This window comes from Camelus bactrianus, chromosome 23 (assembly GCF_048773025.1).
Source record: "Camelus bactrianus isolate YW-2024 breed Bactrian camel chromosome 23, ASM4877302v1, whole genome shotgun sequence".
NCBI lineage: Eukaryota > Metazoa > Chordata > Mammalia > Artiodactyla > Camelidae > Camelus > Camelus bactrianus.
In genome coordinates, this window is record NC_133561.1 from 9,934,236 (window position 1) to 9,952,254 (window position 18,019).

The 18,019-nt window shown below is 41.4% G+C and overlaps 1 protein-coding gene and 1 non-coding gene across 2 annotated transcripts in view; both read right to left on the minus strand.

Annotated features, from left to right (window-relative positions):
* Positions 1-18,019, minus strand: part of USH2A (usherin) — a 642,834-nt gene that overhangs the window by 43,367 nt on the left and 581,448 nt on the right. Inside the window, exon 61 of the mRNA XM_074351610.1 lies at positions 4,164-4,391. Coding sequence (XP_074207711.1) covers positions 4,164-4,391 — 228 coding nt within the window. The remainder of the gene's footprint in view (positions 1-4,163; positions 4,392-18,019) is intronic.
* Positions 10,631-10,703, minus strand: TRNAG-ACC (transfer RNA glycine (anticodon ACC)). The gene has a single exon. It is a non-coding gene; the product is annotated as a tRNA-Gly (tRNA).

The window sequence follows — 18,019 nt, forward strand, 5'->3', positions numbered from 1 at the left end:
GTTCATGGGGTCCCCTCCTATTTTTCTTTTATTAGAAGTGGGGAATAGTATTCAAGTCCCCTCTTTTATAGATAGTAAGTGCTCCTGATCTCAGCCTGAAGAGGCTAAATGGGGTCCGTCTACACTGTCCACCTCCCACAGCATTTACTGGGAAATGGAATGATAATGCTTCATCACTTGTACCAGGGTGCCAGGGCGGAAACCGTGTCCATGTCTGTGCGTAAGCACATGTGCACATACGTGTGTACAAATACATGTTATACGTGTGTACAGAAACATACATACAAACCGATGACTAGGAGAGGGCAAAAAGCACCATGTTTTCTTTTGCCAGCTTTGGAAGAACTGATCGTTTCTTGGGAGCAAAGTATTCTTTCATTCTGGGGAAAACCATTTGGACACTCCTGATGCAGATGCAGAGCAATTTTCCATCCCACACTATTCATTGTTCTTTGGGGAAGATGGGAAGTCATTTAATTGGAATCTAGCTGTTTTTGAATGGTGGTCTCCCCACTCTTTTCATGCTCCGATGCCCCTGAGAGACAGGATACTTTCCTGTAGGTGGTAGTGACCCTATGATGGTGCCTCTTAAGATGAAATGGACACACATCAGAGTCCCTTGGGAGGCAGGTCTTCCCACAGGTTCTTCCTGGGGAAGCTCGACTCTGATTGGACTGTTGATATACATTAATGTGATTGAAGATTAAATAGCCTAGACTTGGAAGTCTATTTGTGTTGGACTATTATATTTTGGTGTGATTTTCTTCTTGGGGTCCCTGGGCAAGATCACACCCCTGAGGGAAGGGGAACAGTGTATTTTCTGGAGAGAGCTTAGATTCCATAATCAATTTGAGCCTCAGTGACTCCCTGCCTCCCCCTCTAATCGTATTCACTTGGCAAATCTCTAACTAGTGTTAAATTCCACTCTCCTTCTGTACCATAACTTCTAACTGGGTTTGGAGAAAAACACTCAAATGTACTGACTGGTCTCACTTTAGATTTCTTACCAAAACTTCTTAATAGACGTTTACCAACTTGTCATCTTATTCTATTGTCCCATGTGCTTGCTGTCTCATTTTCCAAAGTGATGATTTCGTATCATCTCCTTTCCCCACTAACTGCCAACACCACCCTCCTTCCCTCACAGGTGGTTGTTGACATGATGGGACATTTGACTGAAGAAAGTGGAGGCCGTCAGAAAAGAATGTTCTCATGTTACACATGATTGCTGCCATGTGCATGTGAATCTGGACACACTATCTGCCTGCCTTCCTTTGGCCATGGATGAAGTGCCTCCCCCAACACTGAAGGCCACCTGAGCTCTGGGTGCTCCACCCCCTCCTCCTTCCTACAGATTTCACTCCTGGGGTTATTCTCATTCCCTCTTGCCTCATCAATTTATCCCCCTCTACGGGGTTATTTCCATTAGTGTTTAAATGAACTCTAGTCTCCTCCACTGATTTCTAAATAAAACTTCCTGACATCAGAGTCCCCCGCTCCTGCCCCATGTCACTGCTTTTCTCTCCATCTCCACTCCTTTAAAGAGCTGCTGTCTCATTCTCTCTGGTTTCCCATTTCACCACTTGATCTTCTTGTCACGACCACATGACCTCCTCCTCATTTCCACATCCAGGGTCACGTCTCTGTCGTCATTTTACTTTCTCTCTCAACGGCATTTGGCACATTTTCTCTTCCCTTTGGGAACATGCCTCTCATCTACTTTTCCTTCTACCTCCCTTGCCTGGCTGGGTCCTCTTCCTCCCCTTGACTGTAAATGTCTGTACTCCCCAGGGCTCGAGCCCAGCGCTCTTCACCTCCAGTTACGTCCTCTCTGTAGCTGGTCCCCTCCAGGCCCGTGGGTGTGAGTACCACCCATCTGCTAATGAATTCCATATATATAGAGAGAGACAGAGCTCCGTGAAGAACTTCCCCGAGAGTTCTAGATTTGTACCTCCAACTGCCTACTGGTCCCCTCAAACCTGTGCATCTTCCAGCCTTGCCTTCCCAGCCAGTGACTCAAGGCCCAAACCCAGAAGTCACTCTGAAGGACTCCTTTTCCTTCACGTGTCACATCCAGTCCATTAACAAATCTTGCCATCTCTACCTTCTGAGTAGGTCTCCCATCCTCCCATCCTGCTCTACCTTCAAAACTCCCACTCGAATTCAAGCTACCATCACGTCTACCCTGAATTGTTCAACAGATTCCAAACTCCACGGGTCTCCTTATCCCATTTTCTACCAGAATGATTTTAAAAACACAAGTTTATCTATGCTCTTCTTTTGCCTAAACCCTTCAGTAGTTTTTTCACTGCACTCAGAATAAATTCCAAGCTCCTTATCAGAGCCCACAAGGTTGGCACAATCTGCTTCCTACCAAACCCTTGAATCTCTTCTAGTATCATCTTTCTCTCCGCACACCCCCCCAATACTTCAGCCACTTTGGCTCTCTTCCCTTCATGTGAGTACGCCAAGTTCATTCCTGGCTTCAGGCTCTGTGTTTGCTGTTCACTTTGTCTGGAATATTTTGCTCTCATATCTTCACATGACTGACTCTGTCTTGTCATTCAGGGCTCAGCTCAAATGTCAACTCAATTCAAGTGATCGTCCATTCTAAAACAGCCCGAGCAGGCATAATTACATTATTCTGTTTGATTTTCTTTATAATGTTCATCACTCTCTGAAATTCTCCGGTTTATCTGTGTACTAGCTTTTTGTGCGCCTGTCTCTGTCTTGACCATTCATGTATTTGTACACACACATAAGGTCTGTGATGGCAAGAACTGAGCCCGTCTTGTTCACTCTTGGCACTTAGTAGAAGCTCAAAACAGTATTTGGTGAAATTGAAATGAAGATAAAAGGAGTAGGTATTTCTATTACCAATCATGCCCGGAAGAGGCAGACGCTGGGACGGGAAACACACACTCACAAAGAGCGGGGCTTTGATGGGTGTGAGAGCAGAAACTCTTTTTTTCTGATGGGGACCTTTGGACTGTGACTTGGATTTTAGGGCCAAGCATCCTAAGTCTCAGGCCTCCTGTCCCAGAGCGGGCAAAGTCTGTCTCTGTCACAGCAAGGGGGCTGGCAGAAAGCAGCTAGCTTCTGCTCCAGGTGGCGGGCCTGGAGGTAGGCAGAGAGGCATTCATTGTGCCAGGCAGCTGCAGGGAGGCCCACAAGGATGGCCTGGGCCTGTGAGCTCTAGTTACAGATCCAAGTCATTGCTGTAGGTAACTTCCTGTCCCCCTCCTCACAGGGTCTTCAGGGAAGCTTTAACCGAAGTCGCAGCTTACTCTTAACTGTTCTGTGTGGCATTAGTGGGGGAGTCTTTGCCACCTTGAGAGGGAGTTGTAAAGGAGAGACCGAGTGTCTCTAATAGCTGCAGGGTGTTCAGTCCTGGCCTGCAGAAGACAACTGATGAGGGCCTGGGTGGTGGCGCAGGGCCAGAGGGGACTAGAGGCTGAGGCAGTAACAGACAGACAGGTGCGTCACCACCATCCCTGGGGAAGAGCGCCAGAAAGGAGGTGAGGCTGATTTTCATGTGGGCGATGGTTCAGAGCATCAGAATGTGGGCTAATAAGGGAAACGCAGCCTCATTTGCGCTCCCAGACTGGCTGAAGCCTGGGCTGTATGTGTGGCATTAATAAGACTCCTCCTGATGGCTGTGTAGGGACGTCAGGGACTTAGCAGGCATGTGGGGCTTCCTGTTTCCTGCTGAGCGAGCTCCGTTCAAAGCGCAAATCAGGCAAAGTTTAAGCAAATAGCTGGGTGGGGTAAATCAGGAGGCAGGAAGAACACAGTCATTTAGAGTTTGGTTCTGGTGTGACTTCCTGGCTTCAGACCCCAGTTCCATCATGGCAGTGGGGGCTTGGGCGAGGATTCAGCCTTAAGTGCCCCGTGAGTGTTAGCGGTACCTACTGCGTAGGGTTGATGTGAGGATTAAATGAGATAATCCACAGAGAGCACTTAGCCAGTGTTGGGTTCTCAGGGAGCATCACACACGTGAGCTGGTTTTCTCTGATCTATGGTTAAGCACCTGGAGGGGCCTATCAGGAAGAATTAACCAGGCTGTGAAGGGAATCTTCCCACAGCGGCCTGATGGTCTGTCAGGGCTCATCTACTTGTCTGGCGAACGCCAAACATGATTTCACATTCAGGGTAGCCGTTACCTTAATCACGCCATTGGTTCTGGCAGGTTCCGACCACTGCAGAAGCAAGGCCCGCCCGTTCTCCTTCTGCTGTACTGTGAAGTTGCTCAGTCCACTTGGGGAAGATTCTAGGGTGTGAACCAGAGTCCAGGGGCTTGAAACTTCTCCTGCCTGGTTTGTGGCCACAACACCCACGTGATATGGTTTGAAGGGTTCCAACCCAAACAGCTGGGCTTGATGGCTTGTTCCCTGTAAGAAAAGGAACAGGTTAGTTTCCTCTTAGAAATTGCTGCCAATTGCTGGACGGTCATAATCTGACCAAAGTACCCCAGCAACACAGCACAAAAACACAGAGGAGTTTTGAATTATTAAGAAAACAATATGGTTTTTTCTTGTTCTTAACACGCTAAATAGATTACCTAATGTTGTGTGATTTCAGACACACACATAGTGTGGGTCAGATAGGATCCTGGCCTCTTCAGAGTTTGCAACCCAATGAATGCGATATATAAAAACAACAACAACAACAAGATCTACGATGTCTCAGGTCGGGGCTGCATTTGGCTCATGATGGAAATCAGCGGCACCAAGCTGTGTGGTACACAGTAGGGTAATCTTAAGGGTTTAGAGATCTAACCTGAACAACCCTAATTCTCTCTTATTAAACCCCAACACTATTTGTTTATACCTAAGACCCTCCCCATCTCCCCAGTCTCCCTCTCTCAATTCTCTTGGTGTATGTCTACATCTTACAAAAGCTATAAAACAAACACAAGAAAACAGCAAGCCGACTGAACTATGAACGCGCAAACAGCCTGAGAGCAGTCTACCATTAACGTAAATGTGAAAATATTCTCCTTTGTTAAAAACACCATAACTAAAACTAGGCAGTTGACGAAAAGTAATGGTCAGCTAGGCTTTGAGTATTTGGTCTTTGTTAATTTAAAAGGAAAGAAAAAGAGGAACAGCACAATTGCTTTTTCTCTGCCTGGAGAGCAGCATTTCATGTATTTTGCATAATTAAACTGGAGCTAAGAATCCTAATGTTTTGAAAGAGCCCAGAGTGCTCTTTCCACATCTGGGCTGGATGGAAATGTCTGTTCACCAATAGGAATTACGTCTGCAAGTGTGCCAGGAATGTGCGTATCAATAAACACACACAACCACACACTTTGTGTTGTGTACCACACCCACTGGATGTCAATAATCAAGAGGAAGGTGTGTTTTTTTTTAAAACTGGTTTAATAGGATATTTATCCTTAATGTTGTGAGATCAGCTTTGATTTGTTCAGTGTGACAGTCTTCCACTGTCCTCTTGCCTTGTTGGGCACAGGAGGAGGAATGGAAGATGAAGAGGTGGAAGTTATTTCTGCGAGTAGGTACCCAAAAGCATCAGAGTTATGTGAGTGGAATTTCTACTTAACTCAAGGGCACCCAAAAATCATTATAAATAAAATCTAAAACAACGCGGCAAAATCAAACAACCATTTTCCAAAAAATTTGGTTAGACAAAACCAAAACCCACTGTGGAAATAATTTTTGACACCATTTCCTCACATTCTTGGTTGTAAGTTTTATGTCTCTCTAAGTTCACGTTTCTTGTTTCTTATTATCATTCGTATTCTCTAAGTTCATGTTTCTTATTACAAACAGAGAAAATATAATTTCCTTTACTTATCCAAAAACTTGTAAAGTCAATTTTCCTGTTTCAATAAGTCCCATTACGATATTACATGCTAACCTCTTGAAATCTTTTAATATTTAAACATTTGCGAAGCGACCAGACTCTGAAACAAATTTTACAGAAATACTAATTTCTCTTTTTTAAAATATTAAAAGTTGGATCATAAATATTTAAAACTTATTTCTCCACAACATTGGATTGGTCTTTTAGATAAACAGAGCACAGAACTAGAATGACCATAATGAATATTAAAGCTGAAGATGCTACAAGCCCCGATTACAAACATTCTTTTCTGATAAATGATTCCTTTTCTGCGGAAATAGGGCAAACACGGGCAAGATTAATAATGCAAAAAAGAACAATTCTTTGTTCAGAGTGTTCAGGAATAGATGCCAAGAAAGCATCAGCTCCAAAGCAAATAGTAATCACCTCTAACAGATTATATATAAAAAAGGTAGGCTGTTGGGGGACATTTAGAGATAGCTTTTGTCATAAGAAACATGAAAAGCATGTGGGCTATAAAGCAAAAACATATGTATATTGTCAATAGCAGCACCTGCTCCATTACAGTTTATTTCAGAGCTGAGGATTCCGTTCTGCCCCTAGATGGCAATACTATCAAACACTTTTGGTAACGTGAGTACTTAATGATTAACCACCGACGTTCAGTCATCCAACACACGCCAGGCAACCATTTAAAAAGGAACAAAATATGATTTCATTATAGATTCTTTTAGTAAACATGTATCACCAGATCTTTGAGTGCAGAAGTCTTCAAAATGCCCTGGCTTCAAAACCTCCACCATCAAAAATGTGGAAATAGGACCCTCAGACCTGATGCTGAAGTTCATGCACGCCTGGCCCAGAAATGTTCAGAGGTATATTCCCACAGAAAGTGATTACTACAGTTGTTTTGCTTAATTTTGTCTATAGTTTTTTTTTTGGGGGGGGGTAATTATGTTTACAAATAAATTAATTAATAAAATAAATAAATTCATTAAAAATAAATAAGTTTACTTTTAATGGCAGTACTGGGGAGTTGAACCCAGGACTTTGTGCATGCTAAGCACACACTCTACCACTGAGCTATACCTTCCTCCTGTATCTTCTTTAAAAAATAAAAATAATCACATATCATAAACATAAAGGAAATGTGAAGGAGGATTTTTAAATCATAAATTTATAATGACAACAAGTTCCTATATTATGTTAATTTATTTCTGAAGAGCTACAACACACAGAAACACACACACACGCCTTAAATAAGCCTCAGTGATAGACATACTTTTTGTCAATATTTAGTAAAGTCCATATGAAAAAAGCAAAGAAAACTTCAAAATGGCAGGACTATCCTTGCCAATTTATTCTTTGACATTTTAGGAAATAATCGATATTATTCTTCCCTGAGTGGATTTCCAACGCCAGAGTTCATGATTTTAGAATCCTACTATAAAATCCGGGCACAGGTCACCCTGTGGCTTGGGGTGTGTCTTGTTTATTCATTCAGGGACTTGTTCTTTGCCTCCAGTTTGGCATATTGGCTTGAGCACTGTTGATCTTAAAGGTACTGGATCCCATTCCTTCCTTTGGAGACGTAGCATTCTGCCCCACTGACTGGGAAAAGCCCACCTTGAAAACCACGTTCCTTCCTTTCACTCCTCTGCTGCCCTGTTCTTCCTTCCCCTGGGGAGACGATCTTAATTCCATCCTCTTCCCTCTTGACGTTTCATTGTCATTATTCTGCTTTTACTTTCCATTTCCATCTTATTGTGTCTTTTGAGATATAATTTTTGGTTATCCCTGACCTCTGGGCTACCAACTTGTACTTGCGTTTCTTTCATCTTTGTCCCATCCATGTCCACATACTATTCCTCTATTTTCTATTTAGAAGGACACTAACTACTTACGTTAGGCAGCAGATGAAAAGAATGACTCAGTAAAGGAGAACAGGAGTAATTTGTTCTCCGCAACCTCGTATTTCCAATGAGACTGAAGCTTTTTGTTTTTAAACTCATGTGCATGAGCGTCAGAGTAGGGACACAAATCAGTGAGTCCTTTAACGAGACATAAAGGCGAGACTCTCTGGAACACTCCGCCAGTTGAGGTCCTGCTGGCGATATGAACTACATTTTAACCTCTCAACTCTGCTCCTGGGGGCACATGAAACTACTTGGAGTCTTCAGCAGTTTGACAATTTTACACCATCTTCTCTGATTATTTTTGACGACTTGAAGTGCCCCAAAGGTGGCCATGGGGTTTATGTAGGTTGAAAATGATCAAAAATTATCATTGATCTGTAGCTGTCAATAAAAGGCAGCGTGGGGGGATTCCCTGCACAAATGTTTAAACTGCATAAAGCAACCTAGCTTAGTCATCTCTGAGTCTATTGATCTGATGGTCCAGCAGTTTCCAGAGCTCTCCCTCTGCTTTAAGGTGCATTTTCACGGAGCCCATTTACCTTGGCCCTTAGGACTCCTCTTATCCTGCTGCCGGTAATGAACCAAACAGGGATGTCTGGGCACTGCTGTGTTCACTGCCAGAGGCTCGTGTGTGCTCATTACATTTGGGAAAGGGCTGGTCCCCCTGGTCACCATCAACATCATTCCCAGCCCAAGGGGTTCCTCCTGGCCGTACTCCCTTCACCTGGGCTCCTCATTTTACAATGGGTGACTTTTGGCTTATAAATCCCAACTCAGTTGCAGGGTTCCTTTGCCTCCTTAGCTCTCAGGAATGTCAAGACCCAGAGGATACATCATGTTGGAAGTTGGCTTTCTTTTGTACAGAGAGCTTCAGAGAAATCTAGATTTAAATACATTAACTGACGCCTTCTTTCATTGAACCACCTGGATGCTGCTTCTCATTTTTACCATAAGTTAAAGTTTATCTTGTCATAATGGTAAAATAAAGGAATGGTCATTGACAAGCTTCTGGCTTCGATTACAACCGTAACTCTAGAAGTAGGAGAAGTTCTCATTTAGCATCACCTGAAATTCACGGCTTTGGGTAGAGCACATCCAGCCAGTTGGATGACCTTTATACATTGTGATGAATAAAAAAATCAGCACAAAATGTTTGTCTAGATTTCTGAAAGGCAGATGACTTGGGGCATTAAGTTTTCCTCCCACAAATATCTACATTCAGAGAAGAACAATACGTGGGAAGGGGGAGGTATTTTTCCCCTCTTTGAAGTACATCATTCATTTCATAATGGGGGGGGGGCGGTCAATGCAAAAAGAAGATTCACAGATGTTTTCTTTATAGACAGATGGGCCCTATCAATTTAATCTACAAAGCAAAAGCTAGGGTTCTCACAAAATAAATGATGGCACCTCGGTTACCATAAAAACATTGGGGAAGAAAAGAATGGATTTGAAATGGCTCATTTTTCAAAGGAGAAGGGGAAAAAATTAAATTTGTGATAATTAAATTTTAAAGTGGCAAATCAGTCACACTAAATATTAAAAAGCAGTACTTCTGATCTATCAAAATTAAAATGTGCCCACGCTGTGACCCAGCAATTTCACTCTGGCAATCTATTTTATGGTAATACTAGTAAAACTGCACTAAAATATATGTAACAGAATTTCACTTACTCCAGCCAGTCACATTTATTCAATCCTTGATTAAACACATATCTATTGAAGGCTTCCTATGTGCTCGGCATCCTCCTAAGAGGACACAGCAGAAAGCATGGGAGACCAGGGCGGTACCCTCCTGAGTCTCACATTATAATGAGGAGAAATGGACAATATACAAGCAAAATGGAGAGAGAGAGAAAGAGAATTAGAAAATTAGAAATTGTGACAAATTATGATAGAGGGTGATGAACTAGCATTTGGGTTTAGGTGACGGGGAAGAGTGAGAGTCTTGGTTTAAGAAGAATGGGTGAAGATCCTTGAGGAAGTTCCATTTCAGCAAGAATGCAGAAGGCTTGTGAAGAACTAGGGGAGAAACTTTCAGGCAGAAGGAAGGACTGGGTTGGAAATACACATCTGAGAGTCATTGTACATCTCTCCCGGCCAGTCTCAGATCCAACGGCCATCCCAGCCTCTCCACTTTGAGGTCTAATACATCTCAAACTTAGTAAGTCTCGATGTGATCTCTTGATTTTCCCTTCTGTGTAGTCTGTACTATGTAAAATTGGTTAAAGAGGAATTACAGCTAATAACCCCCTTTTTGTGGCAGTGAGTTCTGCCCTTGTAAATAATCCCCTTCCCCTGGAGTGCAGGTAGGACCCATAACTCACTTCTACCCAATGGCCAAGTTATGAGAAGTCACTCACGTGAATATAGGAGACACTGTCTTAGCTGCATGACAGTGAAAGTCTCCTGTTGGGCTTGAGGAAGGAAGCTGCCATGTTATGAGAAGGTCTGTGCAAGAGCCCTGGGGCATGGAATGGTGAGCGATTTCTAAGACCCAAGGGCCAGCAGCCAGTGAGAAGCCGGAGCTCCCAGTCCTACAGCCACGAGGAAATGAATTCTGCCAACAAAGTGAAAGAGCTTGGAAGTCAACACTTCCTTAGTCAAGCCTTGAGATGAGAATGTTGCCCAGGGGACACCCTGACTGTAGCCTTGTGAACAAAAGACCCAACAAAGCCATGCCTCTGACCCACAGGCACTGTGCAAAAACAAATATGTGTTATTTTAAGCCATTAAGTTTGCAGCAATGTGTTATGCAGCAGTAGGAAACTAATACACCTTCCTGTGTGGTTCTGGGTTAAAGCTGGTGAGGTATTTCTTTGTTTTTTTAAATTTAAATTTTTTTATTTTTGTAGGGGAGGTAATCAGGTTTATTTTATTTTTAACGGAGGTACTGGGGATTGAACCCAGGACCTCATGCATGGTAGGCATGCACTCTACCACTGAGCTGTACCCTCCCCACTGGTGAGAGATTTGGAGGATGAAAGTAAAGCAGCAGCCATTCCTCCTTGAAGTTCATGGAGGTTACACGTGGAGATAAATAGGCACAGATGTGTAAGTGGGTTTCCATTTGTCCTCATTCTCCTCTGCTCCACAGCTGGCTCTGCCTTCCACTTGCTAACTCTTTGACCAACAGTGGCCCCAGGTCTGTGAGCTGAAGTTTGGTGCTGTCCTCACAGAGGTGGCAGCTATGCAGAGGCACAGTGTCCCACAGACCCTCCACGAGCTGCCTTCTGGCCGTTCCACTTGGGTGGCCAGTTGCGCCTGGCTTCTTAAGACTGGCTGGTGGCCATTCCTTGACCAATCCTCTCACTCCTCTCTCTGAGTCTTCACTTTCCAAGCTCTTCCCACAGTTGTGTAAGATATAGTTCCATAAGAAATCTCCAAACTCATAGGGTTCAGTTTCCCCAAGTGAAAGGTGTCTGGTGCACCCACCAAAGCCACTTCACCTGCCATCTTCCCTTCTCCCCAGTTGATGACAACTCCATCCTTTCAGTTGCTAAGGCCACAAACTTTGAATTCCTCCTCTTTTCCCTTCACACCTACATCTAATCATTAGGAAATCAGATTGGATTTATTTAACCTCAAAATACATCCAGAATCCTCGAGTTTTCACCACCTCCACTCCTGCCATCCTGACCCAAGCCATTCTCTTCCATTTCTACCAGTGCCATGGTTTAATTGGTCTCTCTATTGTTAGCCATCAAGTCCCACTATTCATACAGCATCCAGAGTGATTTTCTGAAACACAAGTTAGATTATCTGCCTTCTCTGCTCAAAACCTTGTAGTAGCTCCTGTGTCCTTCAGAGTAAAAACTCAGTCTTCCTGTCCATCCTCTCAGTGCCTCTGACATCATCAATGATCTTTATCCCCAACGCAAGCTGCACTGTACCACACTGGTCTTGTTGCTCTTATTCAAACACATCAAACAAGCTCCTGCCTTGAGGGCCCCGGACTAGCTGCTTCCTCTGCCCACAACCCACTTGACTCCCACATCTGCACGGTAACTTCAGCTCTTCCTGTAGGAAGTTACAACCTACCCGCCCTCTTCCTCCTCCTCCATTATGGAACCCCTTTACCTTGCTCTGCCTATATTTCTTGTCCAAAGCACTCAATGCTCATTTCCAACATATCATATAATCTATTTATTTATTATGATTATTTTTTCATTGATCTTTCTTTATAAGGATGTGAGTCCCACTGAGAGCAGGAACCTGTATCTGTTTCAGTCTCTGCTCCATACTGACTGTCTCTAATTGTGCCTAGTATAAACACTCAAAAAATATTTGTGCTATCAATGAATACAGAGGAATTAAAAATGAAGGTGTGGGGTGAAGAAGAGAGTGTAGGGTGTGGCTGAGATGAGTCTAAGAAGAGGAAGAGAGTGCAGGTGGAGGAGAGGGCCCAGGACCAAACTCAGTGAAAGAAGCAGGATGAGGATGAGAAGCCCAATTTGCAGGGACGAGTCAGTAACGACGCTAAGAAAAGACCAGCAAAGTCGGAAGCAAACCAGGAGACTGCGGTCTCACGGAAACCAAAAGAAGAGGAGATCATGTAAAGCAGGCGTGGTCACAGTGTCAAATGATGCTGAAATGGGAAACAAGACACACACAGAGAGGTCTTTGGATCTGGTAGCAGGCGGCCTTCATATCAGCCTTTCAGGGGAACAGCAGGGGTGGGACTCCAACCGGAGCGGGAGGAATGGAGAGCCGGTTGTGTGGAGGCAGAAACAGGGAATAGCAACTTGAGTCTTCCGAGGAGTCTGGCTGTGAAGGAGGACAGAGGAATAGGATGGTAGCTGTAGGGGCCTGTGGGATCACATTTCAAAAATAAGGGAGATACTAGAGTGCATTTGTATTTTGATGGGGATTCTCCAACAACGAGGGAGGGACTGATGATGCAGCTGAGGTGTACTACTTCTAAAAATCAGGACTTCCTTTTCCCTTTGCATGTGGAAACCAGGTTAGCCAAAATTCTCAGTGCAGCAAAGTGATCCGGGTAGGCTCAGGCATCAGCCAATGAATGTGGAGTTGGCTGTAGCCTCCACAACAAAGTGATGTTCATACTAAAAGCTACCGTCACTGTGAGCTTAGCTCTCTTCAGACATAAATTTTAGAATAATAAAGTTTCATTAAAAATGAAGTTATTGATAAACTGTAAGTCCTGTAACAGGAACAGGGTAATAAAAACATTTTTTAAAATAATTTTAATTAAACCATTACTTCCATGTGAAGAGGATACAATGAAAAGTTCCCCGCCCAGTGGCAACGACAGTTACCAGTTTACCATTTTCTTCTGTGTCCTTCCTAAAGGAGGATCATTACTTTTGAGCAAAGTTTTTACTTTTATTAGTGGCAGACCCAGCACTGAGTACTTTACACGCATTATCTCATTTCATCTTCACAACAAAGCTCTGAGGGTGGTAACAGTACAGATAAGGAAACTGAGGCTTAGATAAGCAATGAGCCCAGATTCCAGGCCTAGTAAGTGGCAGGGTTACACTTTTCTTCCTGTACTACACTGAGCTCAAATGTTCCTGTCACCTGCATCAGAGGTTCTCACGTTCTGGCCTCAGGACCCCTGTTTCTTAAAAATAATAGAGGATCCCCAAAAGCTTTTGCATCTGTGCTTTATATCTACCAATAGTTGCCATATTAAAAATGAAAGCTGAGAAAATATTAAAGAAGAATAAAGAAACACATTCACATAGCCAGCAGAATGACAACATCACCACACCTCATGTAGCTTCTGGAAAACTCCACTGTACACTTGTAAGAGGGATGAGAGGAAAAAAGACACATAATGTCTTCATATTAATATGAAAGTATTTTTGACCTAGCAGACCCCTGAAAAAGTTTCTGGGACTCCAAGGGGTTCACGAGCTTCCCTGTGAGTACCACTTAACTACATTATACCTCGTTTTAATTGACAGTTCCAATTAAAGATTAATCAAAGATTTGTTTGAACTATTATGCAGTGAAGAAAGGAGTCTTAAATTTCCAACTTTTGATAGACACACTCATAATACTTGTGATTAAATATGAAATATCCATGTATACATAAGTCCTATTAGTAAAACTTTAAATTAGGGTTAAAGAGTCAAAAAAATTATGACTGGAACTCTATTCCAATGGCCTCATTTTGCAGTTGAAGCTAAAGACCAGATGGTCTCAATTACCTGTACTCGATCCTACAATCCATCAACACTAGATTTGCAGCTGACAGTGAGATTCCCAACTCACAGACACGCACACTTTTTAATCAAAATAAAAATTATTGCTTGAAACGAGGTGTCCCAAATTTCTTTGTCATAACCATTGCTACCTGGGAGAGAGAATGAGTTTGAATTTGTTCATAGATCTACTTCCTTTATTAATGGTCTTCTACTGTATTAATCTGTCTGTTCACTTGTCTGTCCTTACCATGAAGTGAACGTTTACATCAGGATTATTTCTTAAACTTACTTTACATTGGTTTCCTCATAGGTAAAAAGGGAATAGTTATCACTACCTTTTTCAGTTTGTAAGTTTTAGTGTGTTAATCCTTAGAATAGTTCCTGATACAAAGTAGGCATTTAACAAGTGCTAGATGTTACTATTATTATCTTAAGCATCTATGAGATGCTCCTACGCATAAGATATTCAATAAACATTTCTGAAGTTACGAATGAATAAAGGGTTAGACTCTAAAGTAATGAATAACACAAGATATTTTCAGTGCATAATACTCTGGCTTATGTGGAGAATATATGGAGAATGATATTTTTAAAAAAAGGCATAGCATCTTATGAAAATAAGTACATCTTTCAAGTTAATACTTAAATTATTAGCTGTAAACACTAGCCTTGTAAATGTTTACTGTGAAGACCTAGCAGATATTGGATGAATGTGCACTGAATAATTGAGGAAATTCTTTCTTGTTATTGATGTCAACTATTTGGTCTTTAGAAATTTATTTGCATACATATGAAATTGAATCATACAATAATGAGTATGATTTTTCACTTTTACCAGTAGGGTGTGCAATATGAGACAGTTTTTGTGTTCTCTCATTTTTGAGAACACCTGACTTTGGGGGTGGGCTGAAAAAGATAATGCCTTTCTCCAATGAAGAATAAACCCTACTATTATGTAATATGAGACATTTGCAAAGGGAGGTTGGTGCTACTTAGCTCAAAATAACATTTTCCAGAGGGTCTTGGGTATTAGGATGGCAGATAACTCATTCAGTCCTCATGGATTAGTTTATCCTCGAAAATAGGAAAATGCGAAAAATGTTGTGATAGTAGATGTAAAAGTATACAGAAAGTAGGCAATTTCAGAAAAATGGAAGAAATTAAACAAATGCACTTAAATATATTAATCAGCTTTAAAACAAAATCAAGCCCTGAATCATCCCCTTACTCCAAAAAAGCCCAGGACCAGAGAGTTTTACCAGTGAAGTTTCCTATTATTACTTTTAACTAAATCTGTAACAGATACTTGATATTATGTACAAAGGGTTCCAGAAAAAAGATAAAATGGACCAGATAACAAAACTTGTTACATGTTGATAATAACAAAATTGGATAAGCACATAACAAGAAAAATGTGATTTTATAGACCAAAATCACCTGTGATTAGATGAAAAAGTCATATTAGCTAACAGTATTCAATAGAATATTTAAAAGAGATATCATCTCGCTCCTGGGCATGTATGCAGAAGGAACCCTACTTCAAAAAGACACCTGCACCCCAATGTTCATAGCAGCACTATTTACAATAGTCAGCCTAAATGTCCATTAACAGATGACTGGATAAAGAAGATATGGTATATTTATACAATGGAATACTATTCAGCCATAAAAATGACAACATAACACCATTTGCAGCAGCATGGATGTCCCTGGAGGATGTCATTCTAAGTGAAGCAAGCCAGAAAGAGAAAGAAAATTACCATATGAGATCGCTTATATGTGGAATCTAAAAAAAAAAAAAAAAAAAAAAAAAAAAAATACAAAACAGAAACAGACTCACAGACATAGTATACAAACTTGTGGTTGCCAAGGGGGAGGGGAGTGGGAAGGGACAGATTGGGAGTTCAAAATTTGTAGATGACTATAACTCAAGAAAAAAAAGTTAAAAAAAATTTAAAAAAGAAAAGAGATGTCATGACTAAGTAGGATGTAGCCCTTAGAAAAGTTGATTTACATATGACCTTCTCTTAACAGAATTAACAAAATTCAACACCTGTTCATGGTTCATGATAAAAGCTCTCAGCCAGGTAAAAATCGAAGAAATTACCCTTAATCTGACAAAGAATATTTATTAAAACCATATGATATATTATATTTAAAGTTAAAGCACTAGAAATCTTCATTAATATAATAATCAAGTAAGACAGGATGCCCTCTATTAATTATTGTACTGATAAACCTAGACAATGCTCCACCAATTTTTATTTTTTAAAGAGGTATGCAGCAGAGACACTAGGGCTCACCAAACGTCCATTCTCCAGCTCTCCTGCACCTAAATGAGGTTATACGACTAATTCTTGTCAAAAGGATGTGTAGAGATGGGCTGTTAGCCACGTTCAGTCCTGGACCTTTAAAACATCTTCTAGAATCCTTCAGCATGCTCTTTCCCTGTCATGGTCCAGCATTAATATAAGATGGAGAAGGGCCACCAAACCCACTATTGCCTTCCTCACCTTTACTGTGGGAAGCACTGATATTTGGAGTTTTATTTGTTACCACAGCATATCCTATCCTATTCTGACTAATACAAGGTATATGTGTTTAGAAGGATGAGAAATCTGGTTATTGACTACTTAAAAAATCCAAAGCATCTAAAAATAAATTATCATAGCATTCACAATATTAGGCTCAAACCCAGAATTCAATCACATTTTCCAGTAAGAAATATGACAGCCAGATTCTTAAACTTACACTCTATAGTTACAGGAAAGGTAGGAACTGATGCAGTCTAAATTCTAGTCAAGAGCATTTAATTACACGGAACAGAAACTCATTTTGACTGGTTTAAGGAGAAAGAGAGAAAGTGAAACAATAGAACCCAGCACATGAAATACCACTTCAGCTCTTTGAAATTGGAAAACTGTCAGAACTTAGAGTTTCTCTTTCTTTCTCTGGGGTGGCATGATATTTCTCTCTCCTCTTTCCCTTAACTTGCTTTAGTTCTTTACTCAGTGTCCAACATGGCTACCCATTCCCATTCTAAAGACTATTACAGCTTTAGCACTTGGGACCATCTGACCCCTGACTCTGAGCATCTTCAGAGAGGGTCTGAGTGGTTGTTAGCTTGGCAATGGATTTGTTGGCCATGGGTCATCTGTTGCTGGGGACAGGTAGGGTCGGATAGCACAGACCTATGTCCCCAGGCCTTGTTATCAGCATAAATCACAAGAGGAGGCAAGTCTCAGTGAAAGGATGTGTAATCACCCTCAAACGAACACTCCCTATAAAGGCCCGACCTTTGATATTAGATATCAGCTCTCTATGGCTGTCCCTGGAAAGACCTTTCCACTTGTCCTGGCTGGTTACTGATCTGATTAGCATCCTGTCTCTTAGATTTGAAGGAGTCCTGAAGCCTATTCTTCAAATGAATGTTGCAGAATCGGCTAATTTATTGTTGAAATCTGAGTGTCAGAGATCCTTCAAAGTCTTTTGAGCTGCTCTATTTTTTGTCATCTCATTTCTGCTTTTACATGAAGGCCCATGGAGGCAACCTAAATGTCCATCAACAGATGAATGGATAAAGCAGATGTAGTGTATATATATATAGTCTGTCTGTATGTCTGTCTGTCTATCTATCTACGTATCTACATACACGTATACCATGGAATACTACTCAGCCATAAAAAAGAATGAAATAATACCATTTGCAGGAACATGGATGGACCAAAAGATTATCATACTAAGTGAAGTAAGCCAGAAAGAGAAAGACAAATATCACATGATATCACTTACATGTGGAAAACATAGGTGGACACAAATGAACTTATTTATAAAAGAAACACTCATAGATATAGAAAACAAGCTTATGGTTACCAGAAGGGAAAGAGGGTGGGAAGGGATAAATAGGGAGTTCGAGATTTTCAGATAGTAACCACCATATATAAAATGAACAAGTTCATACTGTATAGCACAGGGAACTATATTCAATATCTTGAAGTATCCTATAATGAAAAAGAATATGAAAAGGAATATATATACTTGTGTAACTGAAACATTATGCTGTACACCAGAAATTAACACAGCATTATAAATCAACTC